This window comes from Petaurus breviceps, unplaced genomic scaffold (genome assembly GCF_028583685.1).
Source record: "Petaurus breviceps papuanus isolate PSGF00001 unplaced genomic scaffold, PetGlider_PUasm1.0 189, whole genome shotgun sequence".
In the NCBI taxonomy this organism is placed as follows: domain Eukaryota; kingdom Metazoa; phylum Chordata; class Mammalia; order Diprotodontia; family Petauridae; genus Petaurus; species Petaurus breviceps.
In genome coordinates, this window is record NW_027185809.1 from 19,066,163 (window position 1) to 19,087,196 (window position 21,034).

The 21,034-nt window shown below is 34.2% G+C and overlaps 2 protein-coding genes across 2 annotated transcripts in view; both read left to right on the top strand.

The window, feature by feature from the left end:
- SGPP1 (sphingosine-1-phosphate phosphatase 1) overlaps positions 1 to 13,449 on the top strand; it is a 61,491-nt gene extending 48,042 nt beyond the window's left edge. The window contains exon 3 of the mRNA XM_069092014.1: positions 7,332 to 13,449. Within this exon, the coding sequence (XP_068948115.1) occupies positions 7,332 to 7,883 (552 nt within the window). The 3' untranslated portion in view covers positions 7,884 to 13,449. The remainder of the gene's footprint in view (positions 1 to 7,331) is intronic.
- The window catches only part of WDR89 (WD repeat domain 89), a 66,541-nt gene that overhangs the window by 3,637 nt on the left and 41,870 nt on the right, over positions 1 to 21,034 (top strand). The window lies entirely within an intron of this gene.

The following is a 21,034-nucleotide window of genomic DNA, read 5'->3' on the forward strand; positions in this document are numbered from 1 at the left end:
TGAGCCTTTGTGTGTTATCACCTATGGAACATGTCCTTCATTTTCTTGACTTTAAAAAGTTTAGATCAAGGATAAGTTGACAGTATTAAGAATAATAGTTGGAAGGGGGCGGCTAGGTGGCGCAGTGAATACAGCACTGGCCCTGGAGTCAGGAGGACCTGAGTTCAAATCTGGCCTCAGACACTTAACACAAAAACTAGCTGTGTGACCTTGGGCAAGTCACTTAACCCCAATTGCCCTCCAAAAAGCAAAAAAAAATTTTTTTTAAATTTTATTTAAAAAAAAGGAATAGTTGGCCATACATGTCTATGCAAAGTCACTAAGGTTCTGTATCTTACCACTTTTTATAACTGGATATTTGAGTTATTACTGATAAGCCCTTTTATTTACATTATGGCACTTGACAGAACCACAAATGATAGCTTTTCCTAAATTGCTAATACTTAAAATTTTAACATATTTCCTAATTCAAATAAATTTCTTTGATTTTTTTACTCTCTTAAATGTTTACTCTAAAATTATCTCAGAGGAGCAAGCTGGGGTTTCTCTATAATTTATTAATTAATGGCTATGTGACTTTTTAGAGCAGTCATCTGAGCTCAATGGCTAAGGAGCTGTAACAGTCTAAATTCCACAATGGCAGTTTTATACAGCACTTATTTTGTGCTCTATTTTTTATTAAAATATTATCAACAGGGGTGGCTAGGTGGCACAGTGAATAGAGCACCAGCCCTGGAGTCAGGAGGACCTGAGTTCAAATATGGCCTCAGACACTTAACACAAAAACTAGCTGTGTGACCTTGGGGAAGTCACTTAATCCCAACTGCCTTCCAAAAAGCAAAATATGTATATATACTTAACAAGTATTTACTGAGCTCTTACTAAATTGTACTGCTGCTCACTGGAAATACAAACACAAAAAAATGAAGAAATCCTTGTCTTTAAGGACATTTTTTGGGAGAAACAACATATAATCATTTATTATATTTCCTCAGTGTTGCTAATAGTTGTAACAGTTTCCATAGTCTACAGGAAGGTAGTAGAAGAGCTTTAGTATAACTCTTTTTTTTTAAAGCAAGATTTCAAACCTTAACTTCCTAAAAAAAATAATAATAAAATCTTATTTTAAGATTATTTGAATTGAGACATCTCCAAAGAATCATTTTGTACTTCTGCATTTGTGACATTAACACTGAATGTTAATGTATTATACATTGGGCCTACAACTACAGCATATTAAAAGTTTTTACATAGTTATGCAACAGAGAAAAATTTAGGAAAATAGCTATGGATATTGGAATTGTTAAGCTATGGTAGTACTTCTTAAAAAAGGAGCTGTCTTCTAACAATATACCTTATTATCAGAAATATCATTCCTAGAGACAGAAAAAAGGAACATGTTAATCTTAGTGGACCTCAATTTCCTCATCTATAAAATAAGATGATTCTTAGATCCTTCCCTGCCCTAACATTCCATGTATCTTCTGGAGATCTATGATACAACATTTTTGGAAACAGATATTATACCATAAATTTTATAGTAATCAATAGTGTTCTGAAGGCATTTGAACAGAAACTGGATGAATAATTTGGCAGAGAAATCATATAGAAGGTTCATGATTTATGGTTTGGACAAATGATTTTTAAACCTTTCTAGGTCATTCATCCTATGACCCCCTCTGATAATTTTTAGAGCTTAAAAGTTTTCCACACTTACCTTAACTATACCTGATAAATTTCACTTTTTAAAACCTTTTTTTTACCCAGGACCTATATGACCACAACTACAAAACACTTTTCACGCAAATAAAATCAGATCTAACTAATTGGAAAAATATCAATTGCTTGTGGCTGGGGCGAGCTAATATAATAAAAATGACAATTTTACCTAAATTAAATTATATATTTAGTGCCATACCAATTAATTTACCAAAAAACTACTTTATAGAGCTAGGAAAAATAGTAACAAAATTCATTTAGAATAAACGGTCCAGAATATCAAGGGAATTAATGAAAAGAAATGCTAGGGAAGGTGGACTAGCTATACCAGATTTCAATCTGTATGATAAAGCAGCAGTCATCACAACTGCTTGGTACTGAGGAATAGAGGAGTAGATCAGTGGAATAGATTAGGCACACGAGATTCAGAAGTCAACGACTATAGTAATGTATTGTTTGATAAACCCCAAGACCCTGGTTTTTGGGATAAGAACTCACTATTTGACAAAAACTGCTGGGAAAACTGGAATATAGTATGGCAGAAACTGGGCATAGACCATTATCTAACACTATATACCAAAATCAAGTCTAAATGGGTGCATGATCTAGGTATAAAGGTTGATACTGTAAGCAGTCTTGGAAAACAAGGAATAGTTTACCTGTCAGATTTGTGGAGAGGGAAAGACTTTATGACTAAACAAGATTTAGAGAACATTATAAAATGTAAAATGGATAACTTTGACTACATGAAATTGAAAGGCTTCTGTACAAACAAAGCCAATGTAACCAAGATTAAGAGGGAGGTGGGAAATTGGGAAAGAATCTTTACAACCTATGTCTCTGACAAAGGACTCATTTCTAAAATATACAGAGAATTGAGTCAAATTTAGAAGAATACAAGTCATTCCCCAATTGACAAATGGTCAAAGGATATGAACAGGCAATTTTCAGAGAAAGAAATTAAAGATATCTATAAGCACATGAAGAAATGCTCTAAATCACTATTGATTAGAGAAATGCAAATCAAAACAACTCTGAGGTACCACATCTTACCAGTCAGATTGACTAAGATGACAAAACAGGAAAATGACAAATGCTGGAGAGGATCTGGGCAAATTGGAACACTGATGCATTGTTGGTGGAGTTGTGAACTGATCCAGACTTTCTGGAGAGCAATCTGGAATTATGCCCAAAGGGCTATAAATACTTTCATATCCTTTGACCCAGCAACACCACTCCTAGGGTTATATCCCAAAGAGATCATAGAAGTGGGAGGAAGACCCATATGTACAAAAATGTTTATAGCAGCTCTTTTTGTGGTGGCAAAGAATTGGAAATTAAGGGGGTGCCCATCAGTTGGGGAATGGCTGAACAAGTTGTGGTATATGCATATTATTGTGCTATAAGAAACAAGGAGCAGACAGTCTTCATATTTACCTGGAGAGGCTTATACAAACTGATGCTGAGTGAGAAGAGTAGAACCAGGAGAAATTTGCACACAATTACAGACACAACGTATGTGTGATGACCAACTTTGATAGATCCTTTGATAGATCGGACTCTTCTCAGCAATGCAGTGATATAAGTCAATCCCAAAAGACTCATGATAGAGAGAAATGTGTGCATCCAGAGAAAGAACTAGAAAGAACTGAGTTTATATCCAGATGGAAGCAAAATACCTGATCTTTTTCCTTTTCTTATTTGGTTTTATGTCCTCTTTACCATTTTTCATTCCATCTGATACAATCCGTCTTTATAACCTGACTAATATATAATGTGAAAGTATTTACAGATCCTATACTTGACTATATGCCGCCATGGGGGGAAGGGGAGAGAGGGGTACAAAATGTGAAACTCAAGGAATTGTGGAATTTAATCCTGTAAACTAAAAGTAAGCAAACAAATTAATTAATAAAAATTAATAAATTGATTAATAAACAGATTAATTAAAATGTCACCATAAAAAAACCAAACTTTTTTATCATAAACTTAATTGTTAGGCTGTTTATTTGTAGAAATCTTATTAAATTTAACTAAAATAGGGAGTTTTTATTATTAGCTTATACTTTCATGAAAATTTTTTGTGTCAAATGGACTTTTTACTGGCTCAAATACAGAGTCCCTCATATTCATCATATGAACTTGATTGTTTCTTGGTTCTAGGCCAATTTTATCAAAGTTTACTTTGCTCTCACAGGCAAGGACACTTGTCTTAAATGATTAAATAGTTTAACCAGTATAGTCCCCAGATAATATTTTTACATAAACTGCTTTTGTAGCATACTGAATGTAACATTTAATTGTGAGAATTTCTCATGGAACCATAAAAAAAAAAATAAAGGAAAAGAAAGTTTTTTTTGTCATATTAAAAAATACAGTTGTAAAGGCACAAATTGACTCATCTGACTGTAGCTTTAAGTTTTTAAAGTTTCTAGGACCTAGTTCAATTGAATCCAAACTTCACAGAACAAATACCTTTAGTAAAAGGATTTGTTCTGTAAAACTTGGACTCAATCAAAAGGTCTCACCCAGGGACCTAGAAGACCACTTCAAGGCTGCAGGTCCCCACCCCTGAACTACTAGGTATTAGAAATCTGCTATATTAAATTTAGGTAAGGAAATACTCCCCCTTGGTGCAGATGTGCAGCTGCTCTGTACCTTAGAGCCTTAAGAAAGGTGCTTAGAACTCTGTGTTCTGACCTGATTGCTGGGTAACTAAGCCAGGGTCACAAAGTGGAATGCATGAGTCAGGAAATACTCCTAGGTTTTCCTGATTTTGAGACCACAGTCTTCCAGTGTCTCTCAGTATAAAAATTAGGTCACTAAACGTTTCAGCATGGTATAGATTTTTAAAATTTAAAACATCATTAAAGATGAAAAGAAAAATTAACAGCTTTCTTTTGTCATAACCAAATATTCAGACACATTTGCCTGTCTTTGTGGCTCTTTTTCTTCCATAGAAAATCACGTAGTGGGTGGGAGAGGACACAGTGATAAACAAAGGACAGTCACACGTGGGTTTGTAAAAGAGTAAACTTTGGGGTTTTTGTTTGTTTACATATTTGTGTTTAGTATTTGGAGTCTGAGGTTTAAAGAACAGAGTGAGAGCTCCATGTTACTAGTATTTCCTTCTCAGACCCCTGAAGCAGGCAGGTAAAAGTTTTGTTTGAAACAGAACAGATAGAGAGGATGGTGTAGTAGAAACCAGACCACTGAACTTAGAAGCTCCGGAATTGCAGGTATGATTACCACTAGCTGTTTGCCTTAGGACTGGTCACCTTTATTTCTTTGAGCCTCAGTTTCCTCATCCACAAAATAGACATAAATGAATAATATTGACCACTAGGTCCTCTTAATATTTGCCCTACTTTTCCTTGTAAGAGTTTTCATTAGGAACAAATGAGATAATGTAGGTAAAGCACTTTGTAAGATTAAACTGTTACATGTTTGCAGTTATTGTAACAGTGGAATCTTTAACTTTAGAATCTTAATCATATAAAACTGTTAGACAATTTAAAGATAATGAACATCTGTGAATTTTTCCCAAATTTTCATTCTTTAAATATTTAAATATTTGGCTATTGAAAAATACTTTAAAAGTATTTTTAAAGAACCAGTCTTTTTTTTTTTTTTTTTTTTTTTGGAGAGGAAAAGGTAGGGCAATTGGGGTTAAGTGATTTACCTGTGGTCACATGGCTAGTTTTTTTTTTTGTGTTATGTGTCTGAGGCCGCATTTGAACTCAGGTCCTCCTGACTCCAGAGCCGGTGTTCTATTCACTGGGTCACCTAGCCGCCCCAAGAACCAGTCTTTTAAAAACTAGCTGATAACTTACTCTTTTCATTCATCTCTGCTGTTCAATTTCGTGATGTTAACCATGGAAATTCCTTTAATCATTGATCAAAAATTTTAGTGTCCATTAGATGTCAAGATACTTTCTTAGGCCCTGAAAATGGCTTCAGTTCATTTTGTTCTTATAGTTTCTGAATGTTGATCATTGCTTATTTTGTGGTTGTTCTTTTTGTGTAGGTTGTTTTCTTGTCTCTGTTTGCATCATGTTTTATCAGTTCATATAAATCTTTACATATTTCTCTATATTCATCACATTTGTTGTTTCTTAAATATTGCTGTTATTATTCAGTTCTGTCCGACTCTTTGTGACCCCGTGGACCCTAGCATGCCAGTGCTGTCCATAGGGTTTTCTTGGCAAAGATACTGGAGTGGTTTGCCATTTCCTTCTCCAGCGGATTAAGGAAAACAGTGGCTCAGTGCTTTGCTCAGGGTCACACAGCTGGCAAGTATTTGAGATCAAATTTGAAGTCAGGTCTTCCTGATTACAGGCCCAGGGCCCTGTCCACTGAGCCACCTAGCTACCTCCAGTTTTGGGGCATACAGTAGTTTTAATGGTGGTATTGCTAGGTCAAAGGGTATGTATGCATCATTCAGCAGCTTGTTGGGCCTGTTTCCAAATTGCTTTCCAAAATGGTCAGACATAGCTCCATCAGCAGTACATTATTATATCTATTCTCCCACAGCATGTGTTACTTTTCTCCCTTTTTGGGTCACTTTTGCCAATCAGATAGTAAGCTTCTTGAGGGCAGGGACTTTCTTTTGCTTCTTTTTTTTTGCATCCTCAGATCTCAGCACAGTGCCTGGAACACAGTAGGCACTTAATAAATGTTCATTGAATGAAAGGTATGAAGTGGAATCTCAGAATTCTTTTAATTTTCATTTCTCTAATTATTAGTGATTTAAAGCATTTTTTTTCCCTTTTGGTTACTGATAGTTTGGCTTTCTTCCTCTGACAACCACAGTTCATATTTCTTAACCATTTATCATTTGGGAAATGATGAGCCATATGTTTGACTTGTTTTATTCAGCTATATGAGGGGAAGTTCTTGCGGGGGGGGGGGCAGAGGAGGATCACTGGGAATTGAGAGTAATGTTTAAAATAAGTAAATTGATATATTTTTAAGAAAATAATGATGGCAGAAATCATCACTCTAATTAAGATGATGAATAACTATGGTAATTATTCCCTCTTCTCTCACTCTAACTCATAACACTTTTTAGTGAGGTTTAAGGCTGTCCACAATCATAACTGGCCTGAACCTCAAAACAGGTCTGACAGAGGTGGAGCCAGATCCCTCCTCCAGGCAGTCCGTAGCTCAGAGATTCAGTCCCTCATTTCTTACTGCATTATCCAGACGAATATCGGTTGAAGTGCTATGGGGATGTTTGCTAGTCATCCATTCCCCCACCCAATAACAGTAAAAAGCTGTTGGTTTATTTGATTTTACTATGCTCATACTTTTATATTTGAAACCCTTTAACAGTTCATATATCCATGACTTTTCTTTTATTGTGACTTATCCTAAATTTTCAACATAGTTTCATTTATTTGAGATTGTGTCTGTTAAGCTTTGGTTAATTATAAAAATGGCAAAACTTTTTATCTTTTACTCATTCTTTATGCCCATTGTACAGATTTTGTTTTGTTTACTTTATTGTTTTCTTAAAGTTAATAGTCCTTCAGTTTTCTGAATTTTAAAGTCTTATCTTTAAAAGAGCAAAATTACACCTGACTAAAACTATTTTTTCTTTCTATCTTCAGGACATTATTGCTGGATTCCTGTATGCTATTTTTATCTTAACTGTCTTCTATCCGTATGTGGAGCTGATTGATAACTTCAACCAAATTTATAAATATTCTCCCCTAATTATCATCAGTTTGCATTTAGCCTTGGGGATCTTTTCCTTCACCCTTGACACTTGGAGTACATCACGAGGAGATACAGCTCAGATCCTGGGCAGTGGTGCAGGCATTGCATGTGGCTCTCATATTGCTTACCGAATTGGTATAATGTCGGATCCTTCTCTTGATACATTACCTTTAACTATTCCCTCCATCACTGTGACTCGTTTTGGAAAAGTCATGTTACGGATTCTAATAGGAATGGTATTTTTGCTGTTAATGAGAATTGTAATGAAAAAGATCACCATCACATTGGCCTGTAAAATGTTTGGTATGAAAAGTGATGATATTCGAAAAGCAAGACAGTGCATGGAAATTGAACTTACTTATCGTTATGTAACCTATGGAATGGTTGGGCTCTCTATCACATTTCTGGTTCCTTGCTTATTTTTCTTTATTGGTCTTTCTTGATGGTCTTTTACTTATGAGAAAGGATGGAAGTATGTAAGGATAATTCTAAGGCAAAAGTCAGATCAATGCTTTTGCAGGAATTTTATTAAATAAGTATTTAAGTGAATGTAAAACAGACAGTGCTTTTTACCACTGCATCTGGATATTGTTTTGGAGAATGCTGAGCAATTTCAATGCAGAGAAAGTTATAGATATCCTTTAAGTATGATGTTTTGGAGTGTTTTATTGCTATTTTATAATTCAGGTTATAGATCCACATATAATATATATTTAGGTACATAATACATATCTATGTACCTAAATATATATTATATGTGAGTCTTAATAAACTATGGGGCTGTATAAATAAACATAAATAATATGCATACAGTTATGCCTTTGTATTTGGATTTAACCCAGGTATATTGTGATAACCTGAGGAAAATAATTTCCTTTATCTAGAATGGGAGCCAATTCCTAATTTAATTACATAGTTAATGAAAACAAAATTAATATGCAAACCACTTATCTGTTTATTGCCTCCTACCACCTTTCATGCTATACTTGCATAGGAGGCATTTCATGGACCAAATTTGAAGTAAAATTAACTTTTGCATTCAAAATTTTTTGGTTTTTGTTTCTTTTAGTTCTGTGTACAGTGTAAAATACTTTGGTTTGCATTCATTCTAGATATCTATGTAATGATTCAGGTACTATATTTTACTGCTTATTAATTGTGCCTTTCTGTTGCTGAATTTAGAAATGCCATGTATACTGTGATGTAAAAAAAAATAGGACTGATAATTTATCGTCAATGACACATAATTAGCGAGATATTTTTTTAAACTTATGTTGAGAAAATTGAGTTTAGAAGTAAACTGTACTTTATACTGTAGCTTGTATGTTAATAAATAGAACGAACTAAGCTTTCTCAGTGACTTAACAGCTAATACATTGTGTAGTCTATAGGGTTTTTTGGTTGTTGTTGCATTATACGTTACAGGAAGATAATTTTTATGCACATTGTCTTAATTGTATTGTAGGTTAGTATTTCTAGCAGGTGGAAATATAATTGAAATCTTGACTGAGGTAATGGAACATTAACTCAGCAGGCATTTATAGCATTCTTAAATTATTTTCAAAGGCCTATAATTGACAGTGTTAATTTTTCCAGTTTAACCATTTACTGGTGACTTAAGACAGAATAAATAAGTTAAAAGAAAGTACTTACCAGTATCTCCAGATCCTATAATTTTTCAGTTTTATTTTTTCCTCTTTATAAAATTGGATACAGTATGGGGCTGTTATTTATTTTGTTTACTTTTTATACTTTGATGTTTAATTTCCTTTTAAATTAGGTTAACACTATTTCCTAGGACTAAATTTCATATATGAGAAAATTACTACATAAACATCAGAATAACATATTGGTGATTTTATTGCAATATCTGTACTGTAGACCCAGGAGTAGCCTTAAAAATGTTTTCGTTTTGAAAAAATAATAGCTACTGCAGCTAATAGTTATAGTTTTCTAATTGAGAACTCGGGTTTATGGCAACTGGCCTAAACTCAATCTGTTAACTATAATTCAAGCATTAAAATTTATAGGCAATGATTGATATCTATTCTTTTAAAGACGAGAAAGTAACTTTTCCAAATTGGAGTTCAGAAAAATGAATTCAGGGGAATATTTTCCATGATTCAGTTCTGTACTATGCTATGCATTTATATCGAGTTTAAAACAATATTAGCTTGAACATACTCATTGTGTTTTATTTTTTCTATCCTATGCTAAATGTATCTATAAATAAAAACCAAATTTAAGATTTTCTTCCTTCTACAGATTTGTTTCTGTACTACAATTTGTAGATATCTTGAATAGATGGTTAGAATTTTCATTCAAAAATACATTTTCCCTAAACAGTCCAATTAGTTTTTGTCATTGTCAGATCTAAGTTCTATCCTTAGAAGAGACCTCTGATGATCTAGTCCAACTCCTTTTATTGATAAGGAAAATAAGTTAGGCAGTTAGTTAATTAGCATTTATATAGCACCTACTAAGGGCCAGGTACTATGCCTAGCAATGAAGGGCCTAATTGAGGCCTTATAAGGGTGAATGAATTTGTCCTAGGTCACAGAGGTAATAACTGTCTTTTTGGTGGGAAGTGAAGTACTTCCTTAGCAATTCAGTAGGTCTTACTTTTATTCTTTTATAATAGCCTTGCATTGTAGTGAGATTTATTGTTTCAAAGGCATCCTTTAAAAAATTGTTAGATCTGTGGCTAACAGTTACAGGAATAAAGAATATGGAGTTATTTCCAAAATTGTGATTTTGGTATTTGTAGTTGATATTACTAGCATTCTGTGAATGCCCCAAATTAATCAGCATGCTGAGAAAAGATAATTTTTACAAATAGAATGAAGCTATAATCAGATGAATTTTTAGAGGAGTTAGAAAAATTGTAGTTCTTTGTATCATTGAAAAATAACAATGTGAGCACTGGCCTTGGAGTCAGGAGGACCTGGATTCGGATCCGGCCTCAGACACTTAACACAAAAAATAGCTGTGTGACCTTGGGCAAGTCACTTAAACCCAGTTGTCCTCCAAAAAGAAAAAAAAAAAGCAAAGTAGGCCTTTAAGGTTTACAAAGCACTTTTCTCACAATAACCCAGTGAAAGTATATGTAAATTGTATTATTCCCATTTACTAACGGAAAGATAAGCTCACAAAGACTGCAACTTATCCAAGTGTACCCAGTAAGCAGGTGGCAAAGCTGGGATTCAGACTCCCATCTTATGACTCTAGAACCTGTGTTTTTTTGAAGAAATGCAGAAAACTCAAATTAAGATTTTATGTAAATTATTAATTTTGTCTACTTCGTAACAAGCAAAATTATAAGATCTTTTAAATTATAAAAGATAATATGTCTTTTAAGGGCAATATAACATAATGTGCATCCAGTGATCCAATGATCTGTATAGAATTAAAATTAAAGTCTTCCACAAAATATTTGACAAATGGTGAACCCAATCCAATCACAACCAAACATCATATATTATTTTATATATGCTGTTTATAATGAATACTTATCACTAGAAATACATTGAACTTTTTTTAAAAAAAATTAATCAAGGCCTTTTTATTCCTGTTAATGAACAGATATAAAAATATTTTGGTCAGCTTATACCAAAAATGTTTTAAATTTAACTTTTAAGGTGAAGTAGTGCTCTAGACCTTCTTGCTCATGAATATTTTTAAGAATATGATTAGAGGACATTTTAAGAAAAATTGAAGAAACTTGTGAGGCAATCTGAAAGATTTCCAGGTTGCTGAGTTGGGCAGTTTGTCAAGGTTTTAAACTATTATAGAACTCCATTCAGAGGTAAATTGGTTGTTTTTAGTTTCTTAAGCTGAAATGAGTGTTTGCACCCAATTTTAAGTGATTACATAAAATGTAGATAATTTAGCACAACAAAAAGAAAAAGCATTAACATGCTATTTTAAGGGGCACTTTTGGAAAGGTCTATAGAAGAACCCTGTATAGAAAACCCTCTGGGGTTTCAAATAATTTCAGTGTGTTATATTCTTTTCCCATTGAGTATAATGAGACTTCTTTAAAAATTAACTTTGGATACTTTTACATTCAGTAGACTCTACTGTACATTGCATTGTTCCATTACTTTTTATAACATACTAAGAATGTGATTGTTTTTGTACTGTGGAACTACAGACTAGAATGCTTGGCTGTTCTCTTTTTCCTTCTTTCTCCCTCTTCAAAACTGCCTACGCATAGAGCTTCTGCATATTAAAAAGTACCTACATGGGGTAGCTAGGTGGCACAGTGAATAGAGCACTGGCCATGGAGTCAGGAGGACCTGAGTTCAAATCCTGCCTCAGACACTTGACACACTTACTAGCCCAATTGCCCTCCAAAAAAAAAAAAAGTACCTACTTGAAGGCTCTTCTGGCTACTTGAGATACATCTGCTATGTGAGGGATGTCACCTGTTAACTTTTGTCTCCTAATAAGCCCTAGGACCAACTTCCTCATGGCTACTACCTATACTTTTCTTCTGTAGGGATCAAACAGCTGGTATCTAAAAGGTACAGACAAGCAGAAGCTTAATTTTGGTATTTTTTTTTGAGGGCATTTGGGGTTAAGTGACTTGCCCAAGGTCACACGGCTAGTTTTTGTGTTAAGTGTCTGAGGCTGGATCTGAACTCAAGTCCTCCTGACTCCAGGGCCGGTGCTCCATTCACTGTGCCACCTAGCCATCCCCTAATTTTGCTATCATTAACAATTACCTTTTATTTCTTTGATTCATTTTTTTTTGCCTTTTTTTTTTGGAGGGGCAGCTGGGATTAAATGACATGCCCAAGGTCACATGGCTAGTTTTTGTGTTAAGTGTCTGAGGCCGCATTTGAATTCAGGCCCTCCGGACTCCAGGGCTGGTGCTCTATTCAGTGTGCCACCTAGCTGCCCTTTTTGATTCATTTTTTAATCTCCTTGCTGGAAAGTTATTTTTGCTTAAAGTTTCCTTTGAGGTAGACTAGATGCTTTCAGCTTTTAAAAATCTTTCTTAAGGGGCTTTAGCTGTTTCCCCTTGCAGAATTCTATTCAACACTATATTCTCAGGAATCTCTAGAACATATCCTCTAGGAATTGCAAGAGAATTCTGTAATTGTTTTTCCTAGCCACTTTTCTCATGGGAACAAGATGTTTTTTCAAAAGTGGATTCTGATAACTAGTTACATATGGTCTATAATCTTATTATGTTTCTTCCTTAAAAGTTGCACAAATGTAGCTTAAACTTTTGAGAAATTACAGTAATATGTATAAGGTTAATTCATTGCTTACACTTCATTAACAAATTAAGAAAAAAATTCAAGGTAATTAACCAACCAGAGTGTTTTGGTTTTCTTAAGTTTGTTTATCATACTCTGATATTTCTGTTAAGGATCTGAGCAGTTTTGCTATATACTAGGGGGATTTTTAAAAATAACCAAAGCAGTATTTATTTTCAGATTTGAGTTTTCTTTATTCATTAATTTAAATAGTTGACTGTTTCTGATTTTCAGTTTATAAACAAATACTTCAAATTCTGTATCTGCAAGATTTTTGTCACTTTGGGTATATAAATATTTAAGGGCTGACAGTGATTCAGGTACTTAAAAATAAGCTTTGCATGTAGTGAGTACAATATATCTATTGTACAAAGTATGGTTTGCATCCAAATCAGTTTTAAGATATTGCTTATTTCCTTCAACATTTAAATCAGATCTACAAAAGAAAAATACATTCAACTCATGTGGGAATACAGCTGTATAACTTCCACTAATTATAATGTAAGTCTTCTAAATCCCTTTGTTGAATTGAATTGAAAATAAAATTTTGTGGGATTGACCAATATGCAATAAACTAGCTACTTAATATAAAATTTTGGTTAGCGTATCATTTTAAAATTAATTATGTCAATCCTATACAATTGGATGCCAGGTTGAAGGTTGTTTTTTTTCCTTTTTTGGTTCCATGCAAAGTCAAAGGCTTCTAGAGCCCTATAAATAAACATTAATCCTGTCTTCAGACACTACTTTTTGAACTTGGTTTGGCTTCTTTGATTTTGAAAGGCAGTAGAGTAGAATCCATAGGTGGGACTTGTCTTTAGTAGGCTGCAGTGTCCCCTTATACTAGACTGGTGACTTTCTTAATGTCATAAGGAGGTGAATAGGAAGGATACATAAGATGAATCACAGGGGAAAAATTACCTCAAAGGTCATTGGAGCTCTGGAGCTCGTCTAGTTCAATTCCCCTCATATCATAGACTAAAGCGCCTTGAAAAGGTAAGTGACTTTCCCAAGATCTCATTATGACTTGTTGATAGAGTCAGTAATAGAATCCAGCTCTCCTGACCTACTCCAGTGTTCTTTCTCCTACACTATTTTATGTCTATACTTAAGTAAATGGAGACAAAATAAATGCTAAATCCCTAAGAGCTTCAAATTTTACCTTCAGTTGTAAATATCAATAGTTAAGAGATTTCCTTAAACCACATTCTTCTATATTTTTCTTTAACTTCAAAAAGGACATCTCATGTTCTCAGAAAATAAACATAATCAAGCAAATGTTCCATGAAAATCCAGCTTATTTAGAATTTGAATTTTTAATAGAAACGTAGTAAACCTAAATAATAGATATGAATAGATAAGAAGAATATATACTTCTAATGCCTATTTTCTACACTTTTTTTAACTTTAAGACATAAACATTTCCAAAGACCAAATTCCAATCTTTCTGGGATTATAGAGAATATACTTATTTAACAAGAATAACTATAGTGTCCAATTTTTAAAATATAAATTAAATTTTCATTTTTTTTTTCTTATGCTTTTGTGACATTTCCATCTGAATGCCTTTTCTTTAAAAAGAAAAACTTATCTAGCTTAATCTTTAGGTCCTGAGAATCACAGAAGTTTAGGTACTGGAAGGGATCTTAAAGATCATATAATTCATTTTTCTGCCCAATGAAGGAATAACTTATATAGTATCACTGACAGATAGCCATATGGCTTTTGGGGGGCATACTTCCAGTAGCAGCGTACTCAATTTTGAAGGCAACCTCTTTTTCTGTTAAGAGAGTTCCATCAACTCTCAAGGGTCTAAATGTAGGCTAGTTTTCCTTCTAGAGAAAGCGAAGCCACTTCCCACTGCAGGGTGAAAGGTACCATGAAGTTTAATTGAAAGAAATGGAAGCAAGGCTTCAATGGGGGAGGAGTGGGATAGATCAGGACTGGTGCTGGGTCAGCCAGTCAGAGAATGGAAGAATGTCACAAAAGTAAGAAGGATAATGAAAGAGCTACTGTATAATTGGAATTTTAAAAAATAAAATAAAATTTGAGGCTCTTGAAAAAGAACAGGCTGGATACTCTAAGGAAGAAGCAGCTGCTTGTCCTCTGAGAAATTACAGTAAAACCACAGTAAACCACAATAAGGATCAGAGGAAGAAGAGAGGGGTGGGTGTTTATGGGAGACGCTCTACTCTGAGGTATGGAGATAACTACTTGTCAACCTGATAATAATAGGGCTTGTATCAAAGACATAATAGAGAAACTTACAAGAATTTTCAAAACAAAACTTACTACCAACTTCCAGTGATTCACATGGGCACAAATGATATTTTTTAAAGAAAATTTTTAAAATCACCAAAAATTGTGAAGTCTTGGGCAAGAAATTGACAGAGGTCCAGGTTTTGTTTCCTGAATGCCTGACTGAGAATGTAGTATCTCTGAAAGGAATTTGGTAAAAATAGGTAAATCATTGGTAATTTTATTTAAAAAAAGAAGAAAACAATTGCCAATATAAAAAATGAAAAGGGTGAATTCACCACCAATGAAGATGAAATAAAGCCATTTTAGGAGCTACTTTGCAATTTATATGCCAATAAATCAAACCATCTAAATGAAATGAATGAATATTTATAAAAATATAAATTGCCCAGATTAACAGAAGGGGTAATAGGATACTTAACTCTTTCTTAGAAGAGTAAATTGAACAAGCCATCAATAAGCTCCCTAAAAAAAGTCCCAGGACCAGATAAACCAAGTGACATCCCCAGGACTAAGTGAATTCTACCAAACATTTAAAGAAAAATTCATTACAATATTAAACTACTTAGGAAAATGGGCAAAGAAGTCCTTCTAAAATCCTTTTCATGACACAAATGAAAAGGTGCTGATACCTAAACCAGGAAGAGAAAAAACAGAAAGAAAACTATAGATCAATTTCCCTACTGAATATTGATGAAGAAAATTTAAATACCAGGAAGGAAATTATAGCAATATATCATAAAGAAGATAGTACACTATGACTAGGTAGCATTTATATCAGGAATGTAGAAATGGTTCAATATTAGGTAAACAGCATAATTGACCATATCAATGACAAAACAAATAGAAATCATATGATTATTTCATTAGATGCAGAAAAAGCTTTTGACAAAATACAACACCCATTCTTATTAAAAAGCACTGGAGAGCATAGGAATAAATGGAACTTTCCTTAATATGATAAAACTATCAGCAAGCATTATTTGTAATGGGGATAAGCTAGAAGCCTTCCCAGTAAGATCAGGAGTGAAGCAAGGATGCCCATTATTACCACTATTATTCAATAATGTACTAGAAATACTAGCTATTCAGAACTAGAACACTGTACACAGTAACAGCAATACTATATAATGATTAACTGTGAATGACTTTGCTATTCTCAGCAATACAATGATCCAAAGCAATTCCAAAGATCTCATGATGAAAAGTGCTATCCGCTTCCTAAGAACTGATGGAATCTGAAAGCAGATCAAAGCATACTATTTTTCACTTTCTGTACTTTTTCATGGTTTATTTTCCTTTGGGTCTGTGTCTTCTTTCACAACATGACCAATATGGTAATATATTTTCATAATTGGATGATTTATATCAAATTGCTCATTTTTTCAGGGAGAGGGGAGGAAGGGAGAAAATTTGTATTTCAAAATTTTAAAAAATTGAATGTTAAAAATTATCCTTACTTGTAACAAGGGAAAAAAATAAAATATTTTTTTAAATCTTGGGAAAAAAATGCTAGCTATAGCAATAAGAAAAGGAAAAGAAATTGAAGGAACTAGAATAGGCAATGAGGAAACAGTGAGGCTAGGTGGTGCAGTAGAGTACAGTACCTAAAATCAGAAAGACATCTTCATGAGTTCACATCCAACATCAGACACTAACTGTATGTCCCTAGGCAAATCACTTGTTTGTCTCAGTTTTCTCATCTGTAAAATGAGCTGAAGAAGGAAATAGCAAACCACTCTTAGATCTTTGCCAAGAAAACTCCAAATGGGATCATGAAGAGTCAGACATAGTTTTTTTCTGTTGTTGTTCAACTATCTCTCTTTGCAGATAATATGATAGTATATTTGGAAAATCAACTAAAAAAAGTTGAAATAATTAACAGCTTTAGCATAGTTGCAGGATATAAAACAAACCCACATAAATCACAGCATCTATATATTACCAACAAAGTTAAGCAGCAAGAGAGAGAGAAATTCCACTTAAAAGTAACTGTAGAAAATATGAAATGCTTAGGAGTCTACCTGCCAAGACAAATTCAAGAACTATATCACTTTTCACACAAAGTCAGATCTAAACACTTGGAAAAATATTAATTGCTCATGGGTAGGCCAAGCCAATATAATAAAAATGACAATTCTACCTAAATTAATTTATTCAGTGCCATACCAAACTACCAAAAACTTTTATAAAGTTAGAAGAAATAATAACAAAATTAATCTGAAGAAAAAAAGGTGAAGAATGTCAAGAGATTTAATAAAAAAAAAATGTGAAGGTGGCCTAGCCATACCAGATCTCAAACTGTATTATAAATTGGTATCAAAACATCAAAACAATCTGTGGTATGAAGCAGAGTGGTGGCTCAGTGGAATAAATTGGGTATGTAAGACACAGTAGGTAATGACCATAGTAATATGGTGCTTGATAAACCTGAAGATACAAACTTTTGGGACAAAAACTATTTGACAAAACTGTTGGGAAAACTAGAAAACAGTTTGCAGAAACTACATACAGACCAACATCTCATACCATATTCCAAGATAAGATTAAAATGGGTACATGATTTAGACATAAAGGGTAGTATCATAAGCAAATTTGTATAGAATAGTTTACCCCTCAGCCCTATGAATAAGGGAAGAATTTGTGACCAAACAAGAGAGAATATTATAGGATGTAAAATATATAATTTTGATTATACTAAATTTAAAAGTTTTTGCACAAACAAAACCAATATAGCCAAGATAAGAAGGAAAGTAGAAAGTTAGATTTTTTTTATAGCAAGTGTCTCTGATTAAAGGCCTCATTTCTCATATATACGGAGAACTTAGTCAAATTTCTAATTCTATCCCCAATTGATAAATGGTCAAGGGATATGAATAGGCAGTTTTTAGATGAAGAAACCAAAGCTATCTATAATCATGAAAAAATGCTCTAAATCACTATTGATTAAAGAAATGCAAATTAAAACAGGTCCAAGGGTATGACCTCATACCTATCAGACTGGCTAATGTAACAGAAGAAAAGATAAATGTTTGTGGTGATATGGTAAAACTGGGGCACTAATGCACTGTTGGGGGAGTTCTAAACTGATCCAACCATTCTGGAGAACAACTTGAAAGGAGGCCCAAAGATCTATACATCTGTGTATACCTTTTGACTACTATCAGGTCTGTATCTCAGACATTTTTTCTTCAAAAAAAAAAAAAAGGAAAGGATATATTTGCACAAAAATGCTTACAGTAGCTCTTTTTGTAGTGGGAAAGAATTGGAAACTGAGGGTATGCCCATCAGTTGGGGAATGTCTGAACAAAATGTTCATGATTGATACGTGATTGTAATGGAATACTATTGTGCCATAAGAAATGAAGAGCAGGATGCTTTCAGAAAAACCTGGAGAGAATTAGATGAATTGTTGCAAAGTGAAGTCTTCAGAACCAGGAGAACAGTGTACATGGTAAAGGTAATATTGTATGATGATTAACTGTGAATGACTTCACTATTCTCAGCAATACAATGATCCAAGACAATTCCAAAGGACTCATGATGAAAAATGCTATCCACCTTCAGACAAAGAACTGATGGCAACTGAAGCATACTATTTTTCACTTACTTTATTCATGTGTTGGTGGGGGGGGGGGAAGGGTAGTCTGTTTTCTTTTACAACATGACTAATGTGGAAATGTTTTGCATGATTGCACATGTATAACCTATATCTAATTGCTTGTCATCTCAGGGAAAGGGGGAAAGGTAGAAAGGAAAGAATTAGGAACTCAAAATTTTTAAAAATAAATGTTAAAAATTGTTTTTACATGTAATTGGAAAATAATATATTTAAAATAAAAAAAATAAAGGAATCTGGACTTGTGGAACACAGCTTAAAATACATCAATGACCAATTACTGACAAAGGATGGACTGCATCTAACTAGGACTGGTAACCTTTGCAGCAACTTTTTCTCATAAAGGTCTCATTTCTAAGATACATAGGGAACCTTATATGATAATGATCAAAGGATATATTTTAGCTGAAGAAATTCAAATTATCAGTAGTCATACAAAAAATGCTTTAAATAATTAACAGAAAAACAGATTAAAACAATTCTGGGATTCCATTTCATACCTTTCAGACTGACAAAGTTGGTAAAAATAGAAAATGGCAAATGTTGGAGGGACTATGGGAAAACAGTATAGGAAAGGACTATGGGAAAATAGTATGGGAAAAATAATGCATTGTTAGTGTAGTTATGAAATGGCCTAGGGCCTAGAGAGACTTTGGGGGTGGCCTTTTGATTGAGTCCAAGTTTTACAGAACAAATCCTTTTATTAAGGGGATTTGTTCTGTGAAGTTTGGATTCAGCCAATGGGCCACACTTGAGAAGCTAGAGGGCCACATGTGGCCTTGAGGCTGCATGTTCCTCACCCCTGATCTAGGCAATATAGAAAGCAATTTGGAAATTAGGCCCACGAAGCTATTAAACTGTATATTCATCCAGCAATATTAATATTAGGTCTATACCCCAAAGAGATCAAAGAAAGGAAAAATGGGTCCATAAGTCCAAAATTACAGCAGCTCTTTTTGTGATGGCTTAGGCAGGGTAAAGAGAAAGCTTCTGTCTCCTTCCCCTTCCCTTGACCAAAAGATCACCTTGTGAATTTTGAAATGTCAGAATATTTTGGACTTCCTATAAAGTGTCCTTATAAGCATATCTGGAACATCAATGGCTAATTATAGGCTTTTTCATAAGCTGAAGACAAACTATACAGTTTCATGGCTCTAAAAGGAGCCTAGCAGAAGGCAACACCATATCAAATGGTAGGGTTCATCAGGATACCACAAAGGAAAGAAAAGAACTTTGGCAACTAGGAATTATTGGTTACCTCTTTGTCACATGTGATCTTTCCTGTGTTCTCTAAGCTGACCCACCTTCTAGACTCTATGTGCCTTTGAATGAACCTGGCCCCAGTTTGGGAGGCAATTTTGTACCAAGTACAACTCTGGTACAGTTCTTCCTATGCTGCTTTAGTAAATGCCCATTTCTAAAAGCTAATTAAGTCTGGCTGACTAATTGATATCAACTCATAATCAACAGAAGCACATCAGTGGGGGCTTATGAACTACAGTACCAAAAAAATAAAACCCTACCTCCTTAGGTTTGACCTTGGAACTCTTGAGAGGAGAAGCTGACAACTTCCTCTAAAGATCTAACAGCCAGTGAGAGTGGTGTTTGGGAGAATGAGCCCCACAGACTTACGTTATGGGTATATTATAGTGGATATTCATTTTGGGAACTGAGTTGGATTAATGGTTGCTGAGGTCCTGTTCAACTGAAATTCTGTGAGTTTGTGATACTCTGAGTTCTTTTAGAAAGTTCTTTATATTAAACTAAAATCTGCCTCAGTGCGCTTCCAATAACTGATCTTAGCTATACATTCTAAAAAACTGGGTTTCTTTTTTCCTCACATCAATTCTTAAGACATTTAAAGGCAACAATTATATCTCTCCCTTAGTGTTTTGCAATCTAAATCACCTGTAGTTTCCTCCACTATTCTTCATATAACATTATTTCTAAATATTACCATTCTGCTTGCACTCTTCTGTATGGGGTGTATGATATACTCAGGAAGAACTAGTGCCTTTGGTGTGAGGGCTACTAAGTCCTTTTCAGGGCTGCTTTCTACCTTTGGTGTCCACCTAATTCACCCAACCTTCACCTGTGGCTCCAAGAAGCTGTACCTTACACAGTGGCCACACCCCAGTAAACCATTTCAGCAAACAGGCTAAACCAGGTTGAGGGTAACTAAGGGGTCTTTGACTTTTCAGTGACTTGGGGGATTGTCTACACCAAGCATGTGAAGACTTCCTTTGGCGGAATGGGCAGATGAAGACAATTTGTTCTAACAGCCATGAAGGTGGATAAAACAGGCACTTGGAGTTTGGTTAGACATTGAAGACACCAAAGTCATCCACTGCATCCCAAGCTATCACCATTTGTCTTGATTTTGTCTTACTACTGGACTCTAATGATTGTGGAAGAGAGTGAAGCTGAAACTTAGCCCACTCTGCCTCAC